Source organism: Drosophila rhopaloa, unplaced genomic scaffold (genome assembly GCF_018152115.1).
Source record: "Drosophila rhopaloa isolate 14029-0021.01 unplaced genomic scaffold, ASM1815211v1 contig_3, whole genome shotgun sequence".
Lineage (NCBI taxonomy): Eukaryota > Metazoa > Arthropoda > Insecta > Diptera > Drosophilidae > Drosophila > Drosophila rhopaloa.
Window position 1 is genome coordinate 20423235 of NW_025335123.1, and position 23585 is coordinate 20446819.

The window sequence follows — 23585 nt, forward strand, 5'->3', positions numbered from 1 at the left end:
CGTTTGGAACGCAGCCGCTGGAATTCAGAAGCGGCAGGAGAAATGGCTCACTCCTCGCAATCGGGTGCTGCGCAGGCGCTCAATGGCCAGCATCCGGAGTTGGCCTTCGCGGACGCGGATACGGATGGGGATGGGGATGGGGGGTACGAGCGGTACGAGCGGTCCAAGGGGGAAGGGGGGTCTCCAGAGCCGGAGAAGATACAACTTCTGGGTTCAATGGCCAGGAAGCAATCCCTCAGCGAGCGACGCAACGTGGAGCTGCCGCTCCTTAAAGTGATCAACGAAAAGGAACCGGAGGCCACCACCTCGACCACGCCCTCGCCAGAAGCCTTCGCCCCGGGACTCCGGCGGAACTCGATATCGATGCCCTCGGGCATCAATGCCCTGGATCTGGAGGCACTGCGTCTGCGACATCAGATGCAGCCACAGGATGCCCTGCACGAAGAGATTGTGAGTTTTATTACATCTACTCTTAAAATCTTTGTCCCTTTGTGTTTTTCATGAACATGATGTGAAATTTTGAGAATATTATTCCAAAACATATGTTATAGATCAAAGGGTACATTTGTATTCGATCAAAAGTATGTCACCCTAAAAAAACATAAAGTCTTCAACATATGCCAATAACAAATCAAGATCTTAAAAAGTTAAAGATCTATAAATATATTATTTTATATATATATATAAGACATGTGATTTTCAACAGATTTATTTTTAGTTTGAGGTATATATAGATTTTAGGTAGATTGCAAAGATGTTACTAGGCAAAGACATGTCTGATTTTAGAGATATTTCTTTCTATCTAGATTTCCAAAAATGTAGCCAATTTTAGTTGTAAGTCTTTCGCCTTTCTTTCTTAAATGGAATGTTAGTGGAGGGTATATTATAGTTCGGTCACTCCGCATAGGCGCTTTGTGTTTTAAATATATAATTGCAGCAAACCAGTTAAGCAGTTGAGCCCCACTCAAAATTAAAATACAATGCGTAATTAAGCGAAGCGTCATCGCCTCTAGTCTGATTCCTCGCTCTCGGCGATTCTCGCTGGCTTACAGAAAATTCCCCAAAATAATATCCAACCGTTAATTGAGCTTTAATTATATGAAGTTTGCAAACAATCCACATGTGACAGAAACCCGAAATCCAGTTAATAGTCACATGATGGTCCTAAGGTACAAATGGGCACCATTATTTTAGCACTTTAGTTATACAATACATCTGCTGGGTTACACTATAATAACCCCTTTCGAAAAATGGTTATAAATTAATCACTTTTACTTTTGTTTGAAATTTAAGGGTTACAAATTGTTTTGGTTAACCCCCAAGAATAGCTTTGTTTATATAAAACCAATCAATTCAAGAAATTTAATATATGTACATTTCATGTAATCAATTATACCTTAATGAAATTAAAGTATGCAATTGAAAGCATAAATTATCATGATATCGAAAGGCCCTAATTTAAGAGAAGTTTAAATATCCACCAAAAATTATAATATACCAAACTAAATTTCCATTAATATATGCATAGTGCTCCAAATACGAATTCATAGCTTCCGAGTGATTTTAAAATTAGCATAAACATTTATGCTAACAAGATATTATAATCCGAAACAATTTAATTCAGTACAAATTAAAAGAAGTTAAAACTGGTTTATTGGTCTTTAACAAAAATATATATATATTTGTGCTATAAACAAATATATTTGTCTACTGATCGAAGTGATGCAATTATGATTGATTACTGATCTTTCCCACAAATATTTATATTATTCTGGCCCCACCCCATCTAGAATATCTAACTTGAATTATTAGCGCATCCCGTATTATTTTTCCGTGGGAGATGCTGTCTATTATTTTTGATGTGTTAACACTCAAACTCATTACTGATGTCAGAAAGAAGCGATGTATGACTTGCGATAATTATAAAGCTGCAAATAAGCCGTCGCGCGGGCGAAGGGGGCGTGGTCCGGCCAATGCGGCGTATGTGTGATGTACTCAAGCAATCAACTGTCATACACGAAAAAATCACACATACGCAGTGTGGTCTTTGATGCGGCGGCCCGGAAGTATGCAATGGTTTTTTATCTTTCATTTGGTGGCAGGAAACTGCTTTTTACGCGAAGAGAGACTCCAAAAAAATAAAGAATAAATAAATACACAAAGGGACAAATAAATGTCACAAGCAAATTTTCTACCTTTAATTTTCACTCATTGTAACTAGGTCTTAAAGATTGTTATGTCGAATTTAGCTGAGCCAACATTGAAGAAAAGGCTTTTTCTTTTCAAATAAAATAGTTTTACGAAGCCGTACAGATTTCTTGGCACAACTTATATTAAAAACGAATAAACATATATGTTTACTTAAAGCCTTTGCATAAGTTGAATAAAGTAAGCCGACCAAAACCAACTCGAAACGGGTGCTAACATCCAGCCAGCGGTTCAGTTAACGTGTTTTTCAACCGGTTACAGAATGGGAGCACACCTATAAAGAAAGCCCCATCAGTTCAGATGCAAAAAATTAACAATAACTTGCACAGGAAAAAAATGGTTACCCTACCAATCAATAAAATCATTTGTAAAAAAAAAAATATAAAACTATTTATAATTTTTAAACTATTGGAAAACAAAATACCCCTTTGATCTCCTGATATTATAAATTCTTTTATTAGATGTATGACCTTGTTTATTTTCTTATTATTTTTGAGTTAATTTTATGAATTCAAATATTAAATATTATTTAATCGAAATATTATTATGTTGTACCTAGTGTGCGTTATTCGCAGTGTATCTATTTGCGGCCAGTCGTCACGATTAAAGGCTAAATCGAGCGCCACCGCTCGGCGCTAAACAGCTAAAGCCTTACTACATAACCAATCAGGCTGGCCACAATTAATTTACGACTGCCGGGTAATTCTATCAAAATCAAATTCCCACTCACTCGCGGCCTTTCGCTTGGCTTTTCACTTGGCTTTGGGTTGAGTCAACTTGGTTAGTGTTATTCTGAGTGTGGGTGTGAATATTCCCACTCAACGCCCCATTCTGACTGCGCTGCCGACGTCGACGGCGACAGCGGCCGCGGCAGAGGCGGTAGCAGAGGCAGAGACAGAGCGATTAAAACGCATAAATTGAGGCTTCAAAAACAATATTCAGGCAATAGCAATCCAGCAATTATCAACGGTTAACAGTGCGATCGCGGCATCAATAGCGTTCGGATCGGTGACCTATATTTTTTATGTTTTAACAACACTAAAAAATACTGAGATTATTTTGGACTATATTATTCTTTCATTAAGGAGTTTTAAATTACCAAGATATCTGAAACGGATCCGTGCCCTATTTTTATTTTAAGTGTATCAGAAATACATTAATATTATATAATATTTTAATTAAATAAAATATGTGATGTTCAAAAATTAATTATTAAAAAAGTATTATTGTTTTTTCTGTGGTTTAATAAATTGTGCATATTTTAATAGTGTGAGACAAACATTCTTTTTACCAATAAAAGCTTCTATAAATTTTAGAAACGATATTTAAAATATGATAATTTAACATTAAAGAAAAGTGTAAAAATACCAAAGTTGTGTGATACAATTATTGAGTGCCAAAAATGAGCTCGCCGAACAGCCGCTTCATCCTGTCGAGTGTTTCCAGTGAGGATCAGCCGCCCGAAAAGGATGAGGACACCGACATAATACTCGATATCAGTGCGGATTTGGATAGGGATAAGGCAGGTACTAAGTGTGGCTTGCAGCTAAATATGGTGTTAAATTGCTTGATACTACTATTATTTGCGGTTATATTGAGGAACCTTGACGAGGTTCTCTGCTGCGGTGACGCCTTCGTGCTAATTGCACTCACCTTGCCCAAGTGTAGGCAGGTGCCAAAAGCCCAGCACCCCGAGCAGAACCGATCCAGTAGACCCCCCATCCCCCCTCCCTTCCAAGTCCCACACTTTCGGTTACAATTGTTTACCGTTTGCTTTATCTATATGGTGTAACAAAAAAAAGGGAAATAGTCACTATTGGCCATATAAATTCCTGTTTTATATATATGTATATAGATAGCCGACGATGCGGCCTCCAGCCTTGGAACTCCGGCTACTCCGGGCACTCCGGGAATTACGGCGCCGACGACATCGGCGAATACGCCGGATAAGGTCGTCAGCGGTACGGCCATCAATTTCGCCAACGCCAACGATGACAGCGATGACGAGTTCGGGAACGCCAGAAGACCAGTTCACCGGTGAGTGGTTAGCCTAGCTATACACATGTATGTCCTGGTTACACAAATATATGTAATAAATTAAAAAATTGTGACATAAATTATAGACAGAAATCATATAAAGCTTAATCTTTTTATATACCATTTCTAATATGGTTCTTAATATTTTATCAAGTATTTCTATGCTTTTAATGTGTACATTTCAGTAATTAACACTTTTTTAAGTAAGGTTTTTCATTTATATTATATTTGCATTTTTATATTTATTTCTAAAGGCTCTTGACTATTTTTTAAGATCCCTTTTTTCATTATTTACTATGATCATTATTTTTTGGAGTTATTGGCATACGATTTATGGACTTGAATAAAAACTGTTTCCAAGCTGCTGGAATTTATTTCTTATAACAATTTTTCTTCAGTTGCAACTTCATTATTCTTTAATTGATATTTCAAACGGAAATCAATGTAACACAATGCGTAAAAATTCGTATCAAATAAATAGTGAGTCAGTTTATGATAATGATGATTAGCCTAAATGGCCACCGTTTAGATCCTTCAAGATAAAAGGGCGCCGACAGGATACATCCATTCTTTGCCATTTACCATCCAGAATCGAGATGCTTTAATTTGAACTCACGCTGTCATTCGGCCCATTTTCTATTTGATTCATCGGGCAATTAGATTAATTAATTGAAAGTCGCTGCCTTTTGTCTCCGAACGACAGTAATTCAATTGTGGCGTCGACTTTGAGTGGAACGTGCCTTTCCCAACATTCCGCCCATATTAACGCCCGATTTCCAACACCAAGCCCCCATGACCCCCCACCCCATTCCAAGTATGGGTTACGGTTACTGCCCACTTCCATGCTAATTTAATGGTGATTTTCATTCTCTGATTTTCCCCGCCTCGACAATTTGAATTAAGTTGCGCTGTGAATTCCTCTGATTGCCTATTTGGTAATGGTATCGGAAAACTGCTGGCCAAATAACAGTCATTAAAATAGTGATAGATCCCAAAACACGGGGCGTAACATCGTCTTTTAGACAGGTAATTTCAAAAAGGCTAAATAATATAGATCACTTCAAAACTGATCATTGTACCTATTTTATGGCAGTTGCAAATGGTTACTAATGATAGACGAAAAATATTTGTATTGCTTTTACACATTTGAATACATAATAATATCTATGTTAAGCCGATCTTAAAACAAAACATTTGCCGCGTAATTTTAGATTCTTAATTCTCTTGAATCAATTGATTCAATTTAAAATGAAATTCCCCCTGAATGAATTGATTTATTGACACTACATAATTCCATATTAATTATCTGACTTAAAGCGGTTCAAACTAACTGTTTTAATACAATACTTTGGTTCTCTTATCTCTAATTGCATTGTACGTTTTCGAGTGCTGATTAAAAATCAGCATGGCAACTCATAGGTTGCATCTTAAATAAATGCAGTAAATTAAGGAGTAGTAAACCCTTTTTTGACTACAAGCTCTGTTAAACATAAAAAGTTTAAACTTTTTGTACAATACTTTCTTGGTTAATTTTAAGTTCAGTGTTATACACGTATAATGCTTAATTGATGAAATCATTGTCGCTTCACCGTTCAAAAAACATTTTCTGCTTATCTCATTCAATATTCTAGTTTAGTCTTTTATATTTTGTAAGACCCTAAGAATCAAAGAAAAACAACTCTATAATGGAGCTTTTTGGGATTTTGTTTAAGTCCCAAAGATACTGAGAGATTTCTTGAAAATACAAATAGTATTAATGGATCTGTCCGTACAATTCTGTGTCATACAGTTTTTAGATTATTTCAAAGATAACGAAGCTTTATCATTTTTACCAAAAAAAAAGCCAAGCCGCTCCGAGATTTCTTTACGGCCTTGTGTCATACAGCCTTAAGTTTTTTCCAAAGATATAAATGCCATTTCGATAATACCTAAAGCTACATAAGTATTTCAATTTTCAAAGATACCGAAGATACTAAAAAATCCTTGAGGTATTGTGTCATACACCATTCGGTTTAAAACTAAAAACTACAGTTGGATCTCCCCGAGATCTCTCCAAAGTACAGTGTCATACAGCTATTGCTGGCACACACACGCGATGAGGGCAATTTAAGTGCTTAAGCACATTACAGGCGGAGACGGAGACGGGTCTCCAATCTGCTCGCTGATGATAAGTTAATTTGGAGGAAGCTCCGGCGACCCGGACTCTACAGATCTGGAGCTGTATCTGTATCTGTATCTGTTACTGGGCTATGGCGACATAAACGGATCTCGGCTCAGTTGATGACTGTGATTGGGCGTGATAGCATCCGCATACTAGTGGGAGTATCTCAATCTCGAACTATTCGAGTTGCAATTATATATACACATATATATATATATATATATTTATCGGCTATAGGCCCCGGGGAGTGTTTACGACTTCGAGAGCTGCCAAGCCGCTTATCAACTGTAAATAAATCAGGCCAAGCAAGTATATATATATGTATATATAATTATAGAGCACAATATCAGCCGCCCAGATTTTCGTGTTTTGTTTTGCCATTTTTTGGTTGTGCGATTTGTTTACGCGCGATTTGCATACCGACGGAGCAGAAAGTGTGCGTTATGCAAACAAAAATTACTCTGGGCCCCGAGAAATACGCTTAACGACTGTCTTCCGTCCCCGATAAGGGCGATAAGCTGGCCCCGATCGCGTTGCAAGTTCAGGGTCCATGGTTTACGACTCACGGGGGTGCATCTCCTCGTCTGAATGATTCCCCTCTGGTTATCTTATTCGGATTTCGACATGTCGCAATCGCTGCACGGAAAAAATCAAGCGATCTTTTTGTTTCTAAACAATTCCTTGAACAAATTTTCTTTGGTGCATTTCATTTTGAATTGGTGAATTTCGATATTCAAAGGTGCCATTCAGAAGTTGACATATCTTTTTGAATATCCGCAAGCCATATTTTTGCTATGCACTGAGAAACTTGCTTTTGAATGGATTGTTCTTATGTTGTTATTCTTATGTGCCAAGTTTTCATTTATGTTTCAATTTAAACTGATATTTTTGCCATGTACAACGCATCAGCTGACATTGGAATACATACGACAGCTTTACTTATCGGGCTCGTAAATAAATTTATGTCCTATCTCTGCTACACTTGTTATACCCTTGCAGAGGGTATTATAATTTTGGTCAAAAGTGTGCAACGCAGTGAAGGAGACATCTCCGACCCTATAAAGTATATATATTCTTGATCAGGATCACCTCCTGAGTTGATATAGCCATGTCCGTCTGTCCGTCTGTCCGTCTGTCCGTCTGTCCGTCTGTCTGTCCGTCTGTCTGTCCGTCTGTCTGTTTCTACGCGAACTAGTCTCTCAGTTTTAAAGATATCGAATTGAAACTTTGCACACACCCTTCTTTCCTTTGCACGCAGTATATAAGTCGGAACGGCCGGGATCGGCCGACTATATCCTATAGCTGCCATATAACTGAACGATCGGAAATGCCATAACTTTGGTGTTTGTAAAGTTAGGAAGTTGGGATTTTCTATGGGTTTTGAATTTGGCTAATCAATCCGACATGCCGAATTTCATAAGGATCGGCCGACTATATCCTATAGCTGCCATATAACTGATTGATCGGAAATGCCATAACTTTGGTGTTTGTAAAGTTAGAATGTTGGGATTTTCTATGGGTTTTATATTTGGCTAATCAATCCGACATGCCGAATTTCATAAGGATCGGCCGACTATATCCTATAGCTGCCATATAACTGAACGATTGGAAATGTCATAACTTTGGTGTTGTTAAAGTTAGGAAGTTGGGATTTTTTATGAGTATTAAGAATGCATCATTTGAATAATTTTGGAGAATATAATTTACAGAGTATTCTGCAAGGGTATATCAACTTCGGCTCCGCCCGAAGTTAGCTTTCCTTTCTTGTTGTACTTTATTTAGGTATAGGTATATGTATATGTATATCAAAGAGACAGAAAGCGTAGGTCTTCTTTCTATGTCAACATGAATAAAATTTTTCTGTAAGTCTACAGTTTTTAAAAGGAGAAACATATTACAAAAAAGTAAAAAAAATGCTCTTAAGATTTATTTACATTTATTTTATTTAATGGCTTGCAGTGCTATCAGTATAACTTATATCTTTATTATTTCTACCCCATATGGTAACAATATTAAATTGCCTTTACTTATTGTAAATCTATATTGTAATTGCAGCGATCGTTTCCGCAGTCGGAGACGTGCCTCGATTGCCCCCCTGCCCGCTTTGCGGTTAAACAGCAAGGAGATGTTGGCCAGTGACTTCGATAGCCACAGTTTGGCCTCCAACCAGGCCTCCATCACCAGCGTCAATTCCTTGGCCAGTTTGCTTCGCGAGAAGATGCAGGTGGGTACTCTTTAATCTCTGATAATAGAGAGTTCAAAAGGTCTATTGATAATAACTACCATGTATCTCTGGATCCGTATCCGTAGGCCTTCCCACAGCTGATAAGGAAAAAGAAGCGGGAGACAAAGGACTACAAAATCAAGATATTCGTCATCATTATGTTTTTCATCATCATATTTCTGGTAAGCGGACTAATTCTGGTCTACCAATCTGTTCCCTTAATCATCATTCACCCAGTAAATTCAGATCACTAGCATAATGAGTGATTAGCAGCAGTTCGAGATCATAAACCTGAAGAAGAGTAATCAGCAATGTTTATTACTGAAAACAATAAACAAAAACATTCGAATATTCCCAAGAGACGGAAATCAATAGAAGAACTTTTAGTAGAAATAAGACGATGACTTTATATTTTCCAGGTTGATTTAAGCTTGTCACAGCAAACTGAAGGCATTGAACTGGCTTCACAAGATAAAAGTATATTTTTTTTCACTTAGATAACAATTATGCCTTACGTCCAACTGGCTTTTATGGGTTTTCAAAAATATATTTTGATGATTTAAGCCCCCATTTAAGCAGTTTATCACATCGCTTTTTTTTATTTATTTGACATCTTGACAAAGGTTTTACACGAATTTTGCATTCAAATATATAATCTATGTGGAAATTCCTTTAATGTTCATTCATAGTTTATTTATGTCTTGAAAATACTAGTACTACTGAGGGTTAATGAAAATTAAAGATAACCACTACAGGTATTAACTATTTTATAGATAGTCATCGCTATTATAACATGTTATCACTAATGAAATAATCTGCCTAAATCTACCTTTAATAAATGAAAAGCAAAGTCTGTTTAATATCACTAAGATAACTGAAAGATCTACGATCTCTAATATCCATGATGAAATAGACAGACTTTTAGTGATCAAAGGAGTTACCATCCCATTCATTCAAACACATCATCCTCGCAGAAACCACTGGCTTATATAGACCCCCCCTCCCACAGATCGGCTACGCCTATGTGGCCTACCACCAGCAGGTGCTCACGAAGAGCTACTTCCAGAAGATCAAGTTCAACTCGCACGACCGCATCTTCCGGATCCTGAGCCACGAGGACAAGGAGGTGATATCGGGCCAGTTGGGCACCACACTGGGCTTCGACACGGCCCCGTTCCACTGCCTGGAGGACCATCGTCGGAACGATGGCAGCGTGTGCATCGAGTGGAACGGGATAGCCCGACTGCACCTGAACTTCGAGGACAAGGGGGTCTTCCGGTGCTACACGCTGCAGTGGCAGGCCCTCACCCCGGGCCTCCTGCCCACCGACTGCTACGAGCTGAAGCGGGACAATGGCATGTGGTTCGGTGGCGGGGTCACCAAGGGTCAGGAGTGGTCCCTCAGCTATGCCAACTTCGACTTCGCGCCGTACGCCTCGGGGGACAGCAAAATCCATCAGTTTGGCAACGGGGTGAAGAGGTACTTCATCAACTCCATCGGCGTGGCCATGCAGGTGAGCGAGCGGACGCCTCTGCAACTGGGCGTCAACCGGACGGAGAACCGCTTCTGCCTGCGGGCCGCCAACGATGAGTTCACCTTCGTGAACCACCTGACCCCGCTGCCCCAGCTGGACTATCGCATCTGCACCACGGAGGACATGCGCAGTCTGCACATGCTGATGACGCAGCAGAGCCTGTGGGATGGCCTCAAGGAGCAGGAGTTCAAGGTGCTGCACTCGCTGCTCGAGGAGCCCGTGTGGCGGATACCGCATGCGGAGACAGCGGATTCCCTCAACGAGTCGACCATTTGCGACTACTCCGAGAGCGCCATTGCCATGGGTCTGGGCCACATAGTGATCAACGAGTTCTGGCAGGAGAACATCGGCGACTTCACCGTGGACAAGGCCCGATTCCCCACGCTCAAGGACACCATCGATGTCCTGCACCGGCGGGGCTTCAAGGTGGTCCTCACCATCCAGCCGTTCATCAGCACGGACAGTGCGAACTTCAAGGATGCCGTGCGGCGGAAGCTCCTCATCTACGAGCGGCACTCGGAGCGGAGCATTCCCGCTTTGACCAGGTACAAGAGCAGCTCCAGTGCCGGCGTGCTGGACATCACCAACAATGCCTCGGTGCCCTGGCTGCTGGAGAAGCTGCAGCGCCTGAAGGAGGAGTACGGGGTGCAGAGCTTCTACCTGGACCTGGGCACCGGTTACAATCTGCCCCACTACTACCAGTGCCGCCAGACCCTGGACAATCCGGACACGTACGCCAGGCTGTTCACCGCCAGTCTGGAGGGCGCCGGCCTGATGGCGGTCTCCACGGCCAGTGTGGTGCCCAAGCCGCCCACCTTCCTCAGCACTCCGCCGGCGAACGCCACCTGGGAGGGATTGCGGGAGACTCTGGGTGCCGTGCTGAACTACGGGGTCATTGGCTATCCCTTCGTGCTGCCCGGAGTGATCGGGGGCGACTATCTGCTGCAGCGACCGCTCTCCAAGATGGTCTCCTTCTACTCGATGGCCCAGCCACCGCTGCCCGATCCGGAACTCTTCATCCGCTGGCTCCAGCTGGCCACCTTCATGCCGGCCATGCAGTTCAGCCATCTGCCCTCGGAGTACCGCAGCGACCTGGTCACCCGGGTGGCCCAGGAGCTGAAGGAGGTGCGCCAGACGGTGGTGATCGCCCTGCTCAAGAAGTACCTCAGTCCCTCGATGAACGAGGGCCTGCCGCTGGTCAGGCCCCTCTGGATGATGGATCCCCACGACCCCGCCTGCCTCATCGTCAGCGACGAGTTCTCCGTGGGCGAGGAGCTCATCGTGGCCCCCATCCTCCATGCAGGACGCGAGGAGCGGGAGGGTGAGTCCCAAATTATACGGCTAACAACAAACTTCTGGCCATGTATTCAAAACTTTCGAAAAATGCTTTGCACAAAAGTGACCAAGTGACCTGCACTTCTAAGCCCATAACTTTTTTTACAGACATCCGATTTCAAAGTGGCATATCTCTAAATGATTGTGGCTTAATTCTCTAAAAAACTGCGTTCTCAGTTTATTTTTTAATTTTTGGTCGATTTTTCGTCATTTTTAATGAGTTAACCCCTTTCCAAATTCTCGAAAAATGGCTTTGCAGAAAAGTGACCAAAATCTGCACTTCTTAGCCCAAAACTTTTCATACAGACATCCGATTTTAAAGTGGCGTACCTCTAAATGATTGTGGCTTAATTCTCTAAAAAACTGCGTTCTCAGTTTATTTTTTAATTTTTGGTCGATTTTTCATCATTTTTAATGAGTTAACCCCTTTCGAAATTCTCGAAAAATGGCTTTGCAGAAAAGTGACCAAAAACCTGCACTTCTAAGCCCATAACTTTTCGTACAAACATCCGATTTTAAAGTGGCATACCTCTAAATGATTGTGGTTTAATTCTCTAAAAAACTGTGTTCTCAGTTTATTTTTTTTTTTGTCGATTTTTCATCATTTCTATAAGGGGTTACCCTTTCCAAACTTTCGAAAAATGGCTTTGCAGAAAAGTGAACAAAATCCTTCCATTTTTTTGAGTTTTAATGCGATTCCTGGGTGGACTGGATCTGCCAATTCCATAAGACAACTTTAAACTGGGCTAATTTTGTATTTATAAATGCATTCTTTCAGTTTATCTGCCGCAGGGCGTGTGGAAGGACGGCATCGATGGATCACTGCGGAAGGGCAGCCGCTGGATGCACGGCTACCGGGTGCCGAAGGACAAGATCGCCTACTTCCGCAAGATGCCGGATAACACACGGTTCTAGGACTCCGCATCCACCTGCCCCGCAACCCATGTGATATGACCGAAAGACCGAAAGAGAGCCGGCACTTCCGCATACATCTATCTGTATTGAGTAGCCTAAATACTAAATACTAAACACGAAATACTATATATATATATATATCGATAAGCCCGCGATCGTAATACATAAGATGCCTTATCGCTAGCGCTTAAGCGTTATCCTTAGCCTATGTAATTTCCATATTTTTTTTTTTGTTTGTTTGTCCGTATGATTAGTTAAGTACATCTGGGATGATCGCTTACTCGCTGAATAAATATGTATGCTCCATCAATAAATAGGGTTTCCTTTCCGTGGGCTACTTGGTCCTGCAGTCGGGCAGCGGGGACTCGCAGGGCTCCGTTTCCGGGGGCTTTTGCAGGGGGCCGCACTCCGCATCGGCCACCACCACGTCGTGCTGGTCCAAACAGACGACGGACCGCCGGCGGAGCGGGGTGGTCGCGGAGGAGCCCGGCGGACGGCAGGTGAGGGGGCAGAATTGCCAGGGACCTGGCCACCAGTGGGCAGGACACGGCTCCTCGCCACATCCCCGCGCCTGCCGCTGGGGTCTTTTGTTCTTGGCGTGCGTCCAGCAGGGCAGCGTGTCGGCCAGGAGTCCTGGAATTGGGTATTGTTAATCTCTGATTGCTGATTTAACTGCCCCTGGGGCACTCACCCTTGCCGCTCTCCTGGCAGACGGGCTCCCGGTGCTGGACTCCGCCGCCACAGCTGGCGGAGCAGGCCGTCCAGTTGCTCAGCCGCCACAGGAACTGCCTTCCGGCACTCACATTCAGAGCGGGCAGCGTGAACTCGTAGAAAATGCCAGCGTTGCTCTCATTGCCGCGCACGATCGCCTGGAAAAACAAAGGGAAAATGGGTGAAAGTTCCTATTATATATGTATTATATATAAAAGCTAAAGAACACATTTTTCCTCTGTTCAAATATACAGCTTTTGAGATATAGAACACCGTAAATATTGTGGAAATTCTGGAGATTGAATATTGATATTTTTAAATTGTGAAAACCAAAGAGTTAACAATCACTGTGTTTAAATTGGAGTAGATAAGGCCACTTAAGACCATCAAAAACTAAAGTTAGTGAATAATATAATATTTATTTTTTTTAATTGTGAGATACTTTGCAGTCTTTAGTTTTTCTGTTCAAATTGCTGTGAGTGAGGTAAAAAAATTAAGTAGCTAAATGATCACAAGGAAAAAACGAAGAGATAAACGATCTTCCTTTCAGAAATATTTTTTAAAAAATGGCCAACAATTTGTACAAGTAAAGATCGTTTGCAAAGTAAAGCATTACAAAGAAAATGGTTTTATTGTTAGAAAATTTTAAAAATCTTGTAAAATAGTAATAGTTTCTTTTTTAAAGTCTGAGTTGGGGAATCTCAACCGCTTACTTAGTTTATTACATCATTCACTTGTATTTAAACTAAGAAATCGGTTGAGATTCCCCAACTCAGACCTTAAAATAAATAAATGTGATCTAAAAGCCCTCACATGTTGAATTTGAGTTGAGGTAAAAGGGTAAATATGCTTGAAAAAAGCCACTTACATAGAGCGATATGGAATGCTGGATGGGCTGAGGTATTGTGATGGTCTCCTGCTCGTCGACGCGATCGTAGAGGCTCTCGGCGCCGGCGATCTCGAACTCGCCGGGCATCGAGATGAGGCTGTCCCCGTTCAGGTAGAAGCGGTCGCCCTGCGCCGTGGCCACGGCGAGGAAGTGCGGCGAGTTGGCCTGCTCCCGGACGAGGATGTGCCTGGCCCGGGCCGGGATGGTGACGATCTCCACGTAGGCGCCGTCCTTGGCGGCGAACGGGTCGGCGAAGGTGTCCCTCACCGGCTGGCACTGATCGCCAGTACCGCCGCAGACACCGCAGCGATCGTCCTGCAGCTCCGAGTCGACGAGCCAATCGCAACCAACTTTCTGAACAAAACGCGATTCGGGCTCAGGGCTCAGTTATCGAGTGTATGGGAGATGGGATACCCTACCTTGCAGATGCCGTCGATGCACATGTTGTTCGTGCCCAGGGTGCAGGGCGTCCCGTCCAGAACCGTGGAGCCCCAGTTTGCGATTATCGTGTCGTCCACGTCGCTGCAGAACAGCCGGCAGGGATTATCTGGGGGATAGCCATGGATAATCACTCGGATCTGATGTATACCATTTTTGAAAATAGCTTTTTAGACCTTTTAACATAGACTGACCTAACTTAAAAGTCAAATTCAAATGGTTTAGGTACGAATACCAATATATTGTATTAAATCACTCCGATCCGATGTATATCATTTTTGAAAGTAACTTTTTTAAATTCTAAATGAATATTTTTAGTAGCGCATATCAGTTTTTGTAAAATAGTTTCTTGACTTTTTTCTAGAGCCTAGAATAACTTTAAATTCAATTACAAAACTTTTCTATTTGGTATATTGGTATAATTTATATGGATGTATATAAAGAATATATCTAAAATAACTTTAAACTCAATTAATAATCTTTCTTATTTGTTATTAAATGTTTTCAAATGGTTAAGGTATGAACAAGGTATAACAGATCACTGTTTTCACACTTTTCATTGACCTTTTGCTAATTCTAGAATAACTTTAACTATAACATATAAAAAGTATGGAAATATTAACTGAATATCTTTGATTGGCTTTGATTTGAATGTTATTGGATTTCAAAAAATGGTGGTAAGAAGATTGAAATATTTGAGGAATTCTAAGATTGTAAGATTGTATGTCGGACTATCGGATTAAGTGCGCTTAGCATTTATGGGGCTCTTATTCAGTGTTATTCGTGAGGAGGTAATCGAGGATTGGGTGACGGGTGACTCACTCTTGTCGAAGAAGGGCAGCCACTTGTAGGTGGCCCCCTGGTAGCTGACGTTGTCGAATCGGGCGCACTGCTGCGCCCGGAAGGTGGGCTCCTCCGGCGGACAGGGTCGCTTGCGGCAGATCTTGTACCGCTTCCGCTCGCCGATGCAGAAGACGCCCCCGTTGGCGGGCACCGGGCTGTCGCACTCCCTCTGCTGGGTGGACACCCCACCGCCGCAGCTGCGCGAACAGTCGCTCCACTCGCTCCACTCCCCCAACCCCCGCTCACCGCCGCCAGCTCCTCGCGGCGGACGCACCGCCCGTTCTGGCACCACTTGTTCCGCCCGCACAGCGTCCCGGGGGCGGTGGGCCGCATGTGGGTGACGCACTCGCCGTTGACCTTGCACCACAGCGTCGAGCAGAACTCGTGGGGGGTGGAGCAGGCGCCCACCTCGCTGTCGGTGGTCAGGTTGAACTGCAGTCGACACTGGCCCCTGGCATTGTACCGCATCCCCGGCAGCTCGCCCGTGTAGTTGTACTCGTCCAGCGGCGTCGGCGGATCGTCCAGGCACTCGCCCAGTCCCTGGCTGAAATTGGATAGTTTATTTGTATTAACGATATAAATTTGTACAAAAGAGTTGGTTAATAGTTGTAGGTAAATACAAAATTCTAATGGGCCTTTTCATGTCCCAGACTCTTGCCTAAAATCCAACTTATCATATAGTAGATGGGAATTACTATTATTATTATTTACAAAGCTCCTTATATCATTTCAAACAGGAATCCCATTTTTCGTTAGTTTTTTTATGTACAAATTTCAGTCCCTGGCTGAATTTGTATTATTATATACAAAGCTCCTTAGTTTATTTTAAATAAAAATCTAATTTTTCCTAAAATATATCATAAAAAAATTGTTTTTACTTAACAATTTGGAACCAGTGTTTTTCAATATTTATTCAATTTGGAAATTTACATTCAACTAGTTTAGTTTTTGACAAGAAAAGACACATCAAAATAAGAGTTTTTGTAATTGATCAACAACTGTAGCGTTCCAATCATATGATAAATGTATATTGTTTAATATTTTTAAAGCTGGCATATGGATATGTAATACTTACTCCAGGAAGTGCGTGATGTACTTGCGGCTGCAGTTCGACCAGCAAACCTGCAGGGTGTCCGCCCCAAAAGTGGGCGTCATGATGTGGACAATGGGACCCACCCGCGGATGGCAGCCGATTTTCGCCGTGTCGTGGAACATCCCAAAGCTGTGGGGTAAATATTTGACATAATCACAAATGAACACACATATTTATTGAACAAAATGGGAGAAGGAAACCCCAACAAGAAACGTAGATACAATGTTGCAAATTGTCAGTAAGAAAATCCCCCTCTCGCCACTCCAAAACCTGATTATTTTAATGGAATAATAGCCAATTGTACACAAACAGATATATCCGATTAAAAGCACATAAACAAGTACCCGAGTATCAGAGTATCCGAATAGCAACAGAAATAAAAACAGAAACCAAAACAAACCACCTGTTGTTCCCGCCCAGGGAGATTCCGATTCCGATTCCGGTCGGCTTACACAACCCATCGCCACTATATATCTTGGTCGATCGGAGAGATCGAAGCTAAGGAGGGGGGAGGGGGAAGGGGGGGCGTTGAGTCAATCGCGGACTGAGCACGCTAGACTGACTGACGGCCACTGGGCTGCACTCGAAAGAAATAGGTGGCCAGAGATTCTAACAAATTAAACAAATAAACCACCAAACAACTGTATTTTAAAAAAGAGAAATCTTTATAATTCTAGCATTCTAGAAAATTGGGACAAAAGTCATAATAACAAGGATATCATGAAATATATATATATGACTCAATAAAATACAAAATTGCTTTACAAAAAATTAATAATAAATTCTATGGTACTAAACATTTTTACGAACAATTCCATCAACTCACTATTTGAAAATAAAAGATTGAGTGAGTTATACAACTGAAATATTCCTCAATTAACCTTCATTTTCTCACAGTGTGGACTTGCACAGAAGGCTGCCCACAGGCAGCCACTTGGCAACTTGAAAACTAGGCAGCCTGGCACGAACATCGAACGATCGGCCCATTCCAATCCAATCCAATCCAATCCAATGCGATCGGATCCATTCCGATCCAAGTCCGCAGCTCCCCCGATAAGCCAACTAAAAACCGGACCCGGCTGTCGACTGGGTGTGAGTTCCAGTGAGTCGGAGTGTCTGGGTGACTGGGTGTCTGGGTGCGCCGATGCTGTGATCACGGTGAATCACTTGGGTTCAGGTAATTGCCGCTAATAGATCATTTTCCCCGTTTATGATATTGTGTAAGGGTCAATGGTAATGGGGTGTGGGCAATCAAGCAATTTACCCTACCATTTACATATCTAAGGTTCATAGGTCAGTTGAAAAGCCTGTTTCTCTAGTATGTCATTTTTTTGTAAATCACTTGGAGATTTAAGTTTCTTAAATTTTGATACATAAACAAAATTTTTCCGCAATAATTACCAATGGGTCATAAAAAAATCAATATATTATCTGATTTTAAGATCGTAATATTTAATAATCACTGCAATCGCTTGCCAAAAAGTATGCTATGATTTTTGACCAAATGTTTTAATGATTACAAACGGAATTAAATAAAGTGAACTTTTTATATTGCAAACAGCTATATAATAAATGTTCGCTTTGTAATATTTCATGGGAATAAAGTTGAAATTGAATTGTTTGTCATATGGATGCAATTGAAACAGTGACCCCGAGATCACAGTGACTGGGCGTTCATCTCCGCTGGCGTTTTAATGTCTCGCTCGACTAATTGAGTTTGAATCGAACAGGAAGCTGGGGCACTGAGTGGTGATCTGGATCTGAATCTGAATCTGAGTCTGCGACTGGTAATATGCAACTATCGACTATCCACTGGCAAGTGGAACTGCAATTGCAATTGGTATTAAAGTGGGCGTGCAACGCAGGCGATCATTGTCACAGAAAAGCACAAGCACACGCAGGTGTCAAAGCATCCGTCGCGTCCACTTAGCCGCCTCACTGAAAACAAGATCGTGGTCGTCGTGGTTGGTTGTATTTCGCAGTCGATTCAATTCGATTCATTCATTAAACTGGGCTGCCCATAAATCTTGTCTTGCGGATGGGGATCGATGGGGCATGCGTTGGCCAACGTCTGGCGCCGCAGGTGGCCATGCGAATCGCTGCCGGCTACCTGTCTAAGTTACCTGCCTGAATACTTTGTTTTACTATACTTTAAAGACCATAAGTGATCAATACACTTGCCTATTTTGAAGATAAATGATTCTCTTTATTTAATTTGATCAAAATATTTACCTATTTCCAGTCTAATTGCTTTTCTCTATTTGTTTTTCTGTTTTACAAACATTTAGATAATTTACATTTTTGAATTGGAAATGTTTTTCTATATTTTTTATTATCATTACATATTTTAATTATTTTCTATAATTTCCTATATATATTTTTTTAAATGATAAAAATAATTTTGTTCATCATTATATTTTTTGAATGAAATATGATTTTTTAATATCTCATATCTCCCAAAACATGTACCTTTTTTAAAAGCAACTAAATTCCTCTTAATATTCTAAATGACACAAATATTGAATTCGAAGATACCCATGGAAGAACCAACCAGAAATATAATACTCTAGTACGGGTAATCAGTACTTACTTGTGACCCAATTCATGGGTGATCGTGTGGGAGAGCATGATGCCATTGTCCTCGTTGACGCTGCAGGATTGCTTCGGCTTGCACATGCCACCCACGTTGGCCAGACCGAGGGTCCTGCGGAGGTATAGATCGGGAAGTTATATCTCACGAACCCCATATCCCCCGTTCCCACAAGGACTCACATGCAGTTGTTGGCGCAGATGTTCTTGCGCGTGATCAGGATGGCCACGTCGTGGTGGTGCGGATCCTCTTCACTGCCCTTGTTCAGCTTGTGTTGCCAGCTTGGGAGAGTCCAAGAAAATAGGTTACTTTAATTCAACTAATTTACGTTTCTTAAAAACCACATTTGGGGATTTTCTTAAATGTATTCTAGGGGTTTTCTAAAGACTCTTGACCATGAACTCAACACAATTATTAATGATGTGAATGTTAATCAAAATATCAATAAATAACCAAATCATTCAGGATTTATTAATTTCTAATCGATTTTTGGTGATAATTATTCCTGAAAAAGTCTTGTTGTAGTTTATATATATTAACGAACCTAATACAAGAAACAAACCCACATTATTACAATTAAATTGTGATGTTTCTTGAACAAATTAAGGATAAAATTGCGAAATGTTATTTTATAGACCCACCTGCAGAACCGATCCAAGTTCTTCTGGGCATTCTGGGTGAGGTTCAGCTGAAGCTGGGACTCCTCCTCGTCCAGCTGGATGATCCGGACCACCACGATCTCGATGGAGTTGCCGATGCTGGGGTCCTTGTACAAGGCGGACACCATATTCATGATGGTCAGCAGATAGCCATTGAGGTCCTTGTGAAAGGCCGACATGGTGGCATCGGCCACAATCAGGGTTTCCACATGCCGTGGACTGCTGATGGATCGTCTCCTCCGGGGAATCTCCGGCTGATCCCGCTCCGCCTGGAACTGCGTCTCGTACTTGAACTTGGTGTGGGGCACCCGGGTTTTCGGCTGATGGTGATGGTGGTGGTACTTGTGGTGCTTGTGGTGTCGCCTTATCTGGCGACCGCCCTGGATCTTCACCTTGCCCCTGGACTGCCACTCCAGTCTCGTCTCCATCCGGCGGCGAGGCTCCCGAGTTCCGCAGTTACTGACCTCCACTCCGGATCCCCCCGATCCTCCGCCCCGCTTGCGCTTGTTCCGCTTCCTCGATGGATGCTATGTGATCAATGGCTTTTAGAATTGGCATCTAAGGGTATCGATTTCCCCTTCTTACCTTCGGTTTCACGGAGGAGCGCTGGAAGACCACGTGCGGATGGCCATTCGAGGGATGCGGCTCGTGCTGCTTGGAGGGCTCTATGAAGTACTCATTGCTGGCCGTCCGGATGTGACCCACCTGCCAAACGGAATCAGTTTAGAAAGTGCGAACATTCAATTGTTTTCTCAAAATTTAATTATAAACTTAATATCCATTTCTGTATGTTTTCTTTGTAAATATATTATTTTAGCGGCTAAATATTTATTTTTAAACTTTAATTACTTTTACTATCACAGAAACTTTTGGTGAATTCAAACATATTTAAGTCTTTTTTTTATATGAGGCAAAAGGTGGTGACCACAACCTGCGCACTTTCCCTATAAACCAATAACCAACAATATACAGCATAAAATATACTGCATACAACATAAACAATAAAATAAAGGTAACATGCAAAAATAGACAATATAGAACATACAACATACATGCAACATTCAACATGCAACATGCAACATGCTACATGCAACAATCTACATGTAAAATGTAACATGCAACATGCAAGATGCAACATGCAACATGCAACATACAACATTCAACATGCAACAATCTACATGTAAAATGCAACATTCAACATTCAGCATGCAACATGCAACAACCTACATTCAACAATCAACAATTATCAATACACAGTCAACACTAAACAAGCAACAGTCAATAATCAACAATCAACAATCATTTATCATAAATAAGCAATTAACAATTAACAGTCAACATAACACTTGGTAAATGTTAAATAACATCCATCTATGCTAATGTAATGTTAATGTAAGTTAAGAAAATGTAAAGGTGGCCACGTCATCGTCAAGGTAAATTATTACTCCGTCGGAATTATAATTCCCAACCAGTTCTAGCCAAAAAATTACGACCTATGGGTTGTGGCAGCTCGTAAATCAGTTCACTCGGATGTCAGAAAGTGTGAGTGTGTGCTTCTTGAGGGGATCCAGATGATTAATGGCTGTACAATCTGAGTGGGATTGTCACCAGGATGTAGGATCAAGGACCTCTTAAGGTACGTAAATTATATTATTATAAATTACCCTAATAATTTATATAAATTCGAATTCCAGGTGAAATATGTGTATGTGTGTGTTTGATTGAGGAGCGGTTGCAGAAGGCTTAAAGCGATACCATCATACTTGGACAGGATGCAGTGCATCAAGGATTTAACTGAGTATGTACTATTATTATAATAAATAAAACTCAAAATTTACACCTTAAAAAGTAATTTATTTTTAAGTGCGAAAATAATAATTGTCAGAGGTTTTCCTAAAGAACAATCGACCCAAAAATAAAAAGTAAACTGAAAAAACAGATTTTTAGAGAATTAAACCACAATCATTTAGAGATACGCCTCTTTAAAATCGGATGTCGTTACGAAAAGTTATGGGCAGGTTTGTAGCACTTTTCTGCAAAACCCATTTTTCGAAAATTTGGAAAGGGTAACCCCTTATAAAAATGACGAAAAATCGACCAAAAAATACAAAGTAAACTGCAAACACAGTTTTTTAGAGAATTAAACCACAATCATTTAGAGATATGCCACTTTAAAATCGGATGTCTGCACGAAAAGTTATGGGCTTAGAAGTGCAGTTTTTGGTCACTTTTCTGCAAAGCCATTTTTCGAGAATTTGGGAGAGGTAACCCCTTATAGAAATGACGAAAAATCGACCCAAAAATACAAACCAAACTGAAAACACAGTTTTTTAGAGAATTGAATCACGATCATTTACAAGTATGCCCCTTTGAAATCGGATATCTGTACGAAAAGTTATGGGCATAGAAGTGTAGGTTTTTGGACACTTTTCAGCAAAGCTTACAAGCACAATTAATGATTATTAAATGACAGTTTAATTACTTTAAAAAATATTTTAAGAAAAGGAGGAACGATTGTTCCTTATACAATTTATCGTAAGTAAATAGCTTGAACTCCAAAAGGGTTTCAATACAGGGAATATCAGGTATTAGTTGGTATAATTATGTTCATAACATTATTATAAAAAATGTTGGCCAACTCACCAGTCCGGAGCAGGTGGAGATGGCCACATTGGTGGCCGGTTGGCCCCGCACCTTGCCGTGAAAGTGGCAGTTGAGGTGTCGCGGGGTCAAAGGTGACCGCGTGCGCAGATCCCGGCGATGGCGCTCCACCACCAGATTCGGGGCCAGGAAGTAGCTGTGCGCCGTCAGCTCCAGATGCAGTGTCTCATTCGCCAGCGGCAGCTGGAGGTGCAAGTCCGCCGCCTCCGAATCCTGATCTCGGCCCAGACTTCGCCGCTGGCGATGCCGCCGATGGTCCCGGTCGTGGGCATAGTCCAGCTGGTGGCTCATAAACTCGCCGTCGGGGTGGACTCGTCGTGGCACCACCAGCTGCCCCTCGCCCGCCACCAGTTCGTCGGAGTGGAGACCGTACAGCGCTCCTCCAATCGCCTTCGCCCTTCCCGGTGATTCAACGACCAGCCAAAGGCAGAGCAGCAGGCTCATCCAACGACTCCCCACCCGCATCCTGTCGCAGTCCATCACCATGTCCTGATCCTGATCCTGATCCCGGTCCTTAGCCGTTGTCCAGGCTTTGTCTCAGCAGCATGGCAGCGATCGCATACTACGGATCTTGGTCTGGTCAGGATCGGTTCTGGCTGAAAGGGAGCCAAAAGTTAGTCCATTGGGAAAATCAAATGATTTATATATAATATATTTTGCGATTTAATCATTAGTATTTATTAGTATTATTTCTTTTGACAAAAATAACCCCTTCATTGTTAACTATATTAGAAAAAAAGAACACAAATATGGGAAAGAGCTTACGGAGTGGCATTACATTTATTTTCTCTTGAATAATAATCATTTTACTTAAACTGGAAGCTATTTTGCTGAAGATCGATTCGATGTTTTAATTGAGAAATAAATAATTGATTTTTTTATATTTTCAAATATAATGTTATAAAATTTCGATATTTTTTAGCCCCTTCAACAATGTTTTTTTTGGCACCGATAAAAAATCAAATAAAGCGAAATTTTTGTTTTCATAGTTTTTGATATTTTTACCACATTAATTATTATCAAAGTTAAATAGTAATCCCTCTGACAGTAGCAAACTGAAGATTATAATTTGTGATACTGAATTGCCTCAGGTTTTTGGTTAGTAATGAGGCAATCAATCTTGAAGTACTGCGTCTATTGTTGTGGTTTTCGCCGATCATTGTGGTTTCGACGTGGACCTGGCGCCATTCCATCCAACCCACAAGTTGTTGTTAAAGCAATCTATACCCTCGATCCGCACCGATCTAATCCGATCTGAACCGGCCTATTTGGGCTGGGATTAACCTC

The 23585-nt window shown here is 41.5% G+C and overlaps 2 protein-coding genes and 1 long non-coding RNA gene across 5 annotated transcripts in view; 2 read left to right on the forward strand and 1 right to left on the reverse strand.

The window, feature by feature from the left end:
* LOC108046128 (myogenesis-regulating glycosidase) lies at positions 1-12724 on the forward strand. Of its 3 annotated transcripts, none has more exons than XM_017125697.2 (6): positions 1-450; positions 4064-4245; positions 8462-8630; positions 8717-8812; positions 9640-11485; positions 12278-12724. In XM_017125697.2, the coding sequence occupies exons 1-6, from the start codon at positions 43-45 to the stop codon at positions 12412-12414; spliced, it is 2838 nt and encodes a 945-aa protein (XP_016981186.1). In that variant the 5' UTR covers positions 1-42; the 3' UTR covers positions 12415-12724. The 3 variants fall into 3 exon arrangements, with proteins under 3 accessions (XP_016981186.1, XP_016981187.1, XP_016981189.1); XM_017125698.2 differs by lacking the exon at positions 1-450 and adding an exon at positions 3441-3730; XM_017125700.2 differs by lacking the exon at positions 1-450 and adding an exon at positions 3621-3734.
* Positions 12480-23585, reverse strand: part of LOC108046131 (A disintegrin and metalloproteinase with thrombospondin motifs 7) — a 16052-nt gene continuing 4946 nt past the window's right edge. Inside the window, 12 exon segments of the mRNA XM_017125702.2 lie at positions 12480-13047; positions 13106-13283; positions 13994-14368; positions 14434-14561; positions 15275-15523; positions 15526-15839; positions 16371-16517; positions 18979-19092; positions 19161-19259; positions 19620-20164; positions 20223-20342; positions 22281-22894. Coding sequence (XP_016981191.2) covers positions 12749-13047; positions 13106-13283; positions 13994-14368; positions 14434-14561; positions 15275-15523; positions 15526-15839; positions 16371-16517; positions 18979-19092; positions 19161-19259; positions 19620-20164; positions 20223-20342; positions 22281-22784 — 3072 coding nt within the window. The 5' untranslated portion in view covers positions 22785-22894 and the 3' untranslated portion in view covers positions 12480-12748.
* Positions 21174-21500, forward strand: LOC108046132. Its single transcript, XR_001769374.2, has 2 exons — positions 21174-21273; positions 21332-21500. It is a non-coding gene; the product is annotated as an uncharacterized LOC108046132 (long non-coding RNA).

Coding starts and splice junctions, on each gene's coding strand:
- LOC108046128 (XM_017125697.2), top strand. CDS start 43: ATGGCTCACTCCTCGCAATCGGGTGCTGCGCAGGCGCTCAATGGCCAG. Junction 8,813..9,639: donor TTTTCATCATCATATTTCTG/GTAAGCGGACTA, acceptor CCCCTCCCACAG/ATCGGCTACGCCTATGTGGC. Junction 11,486..12,277: donor AGGACGCGAGGAGCGGGAGG/GTGAGTCCCAAA, acceptor GCATTCTTTCAG/TTTATCTGCCGCAGGGCGTG.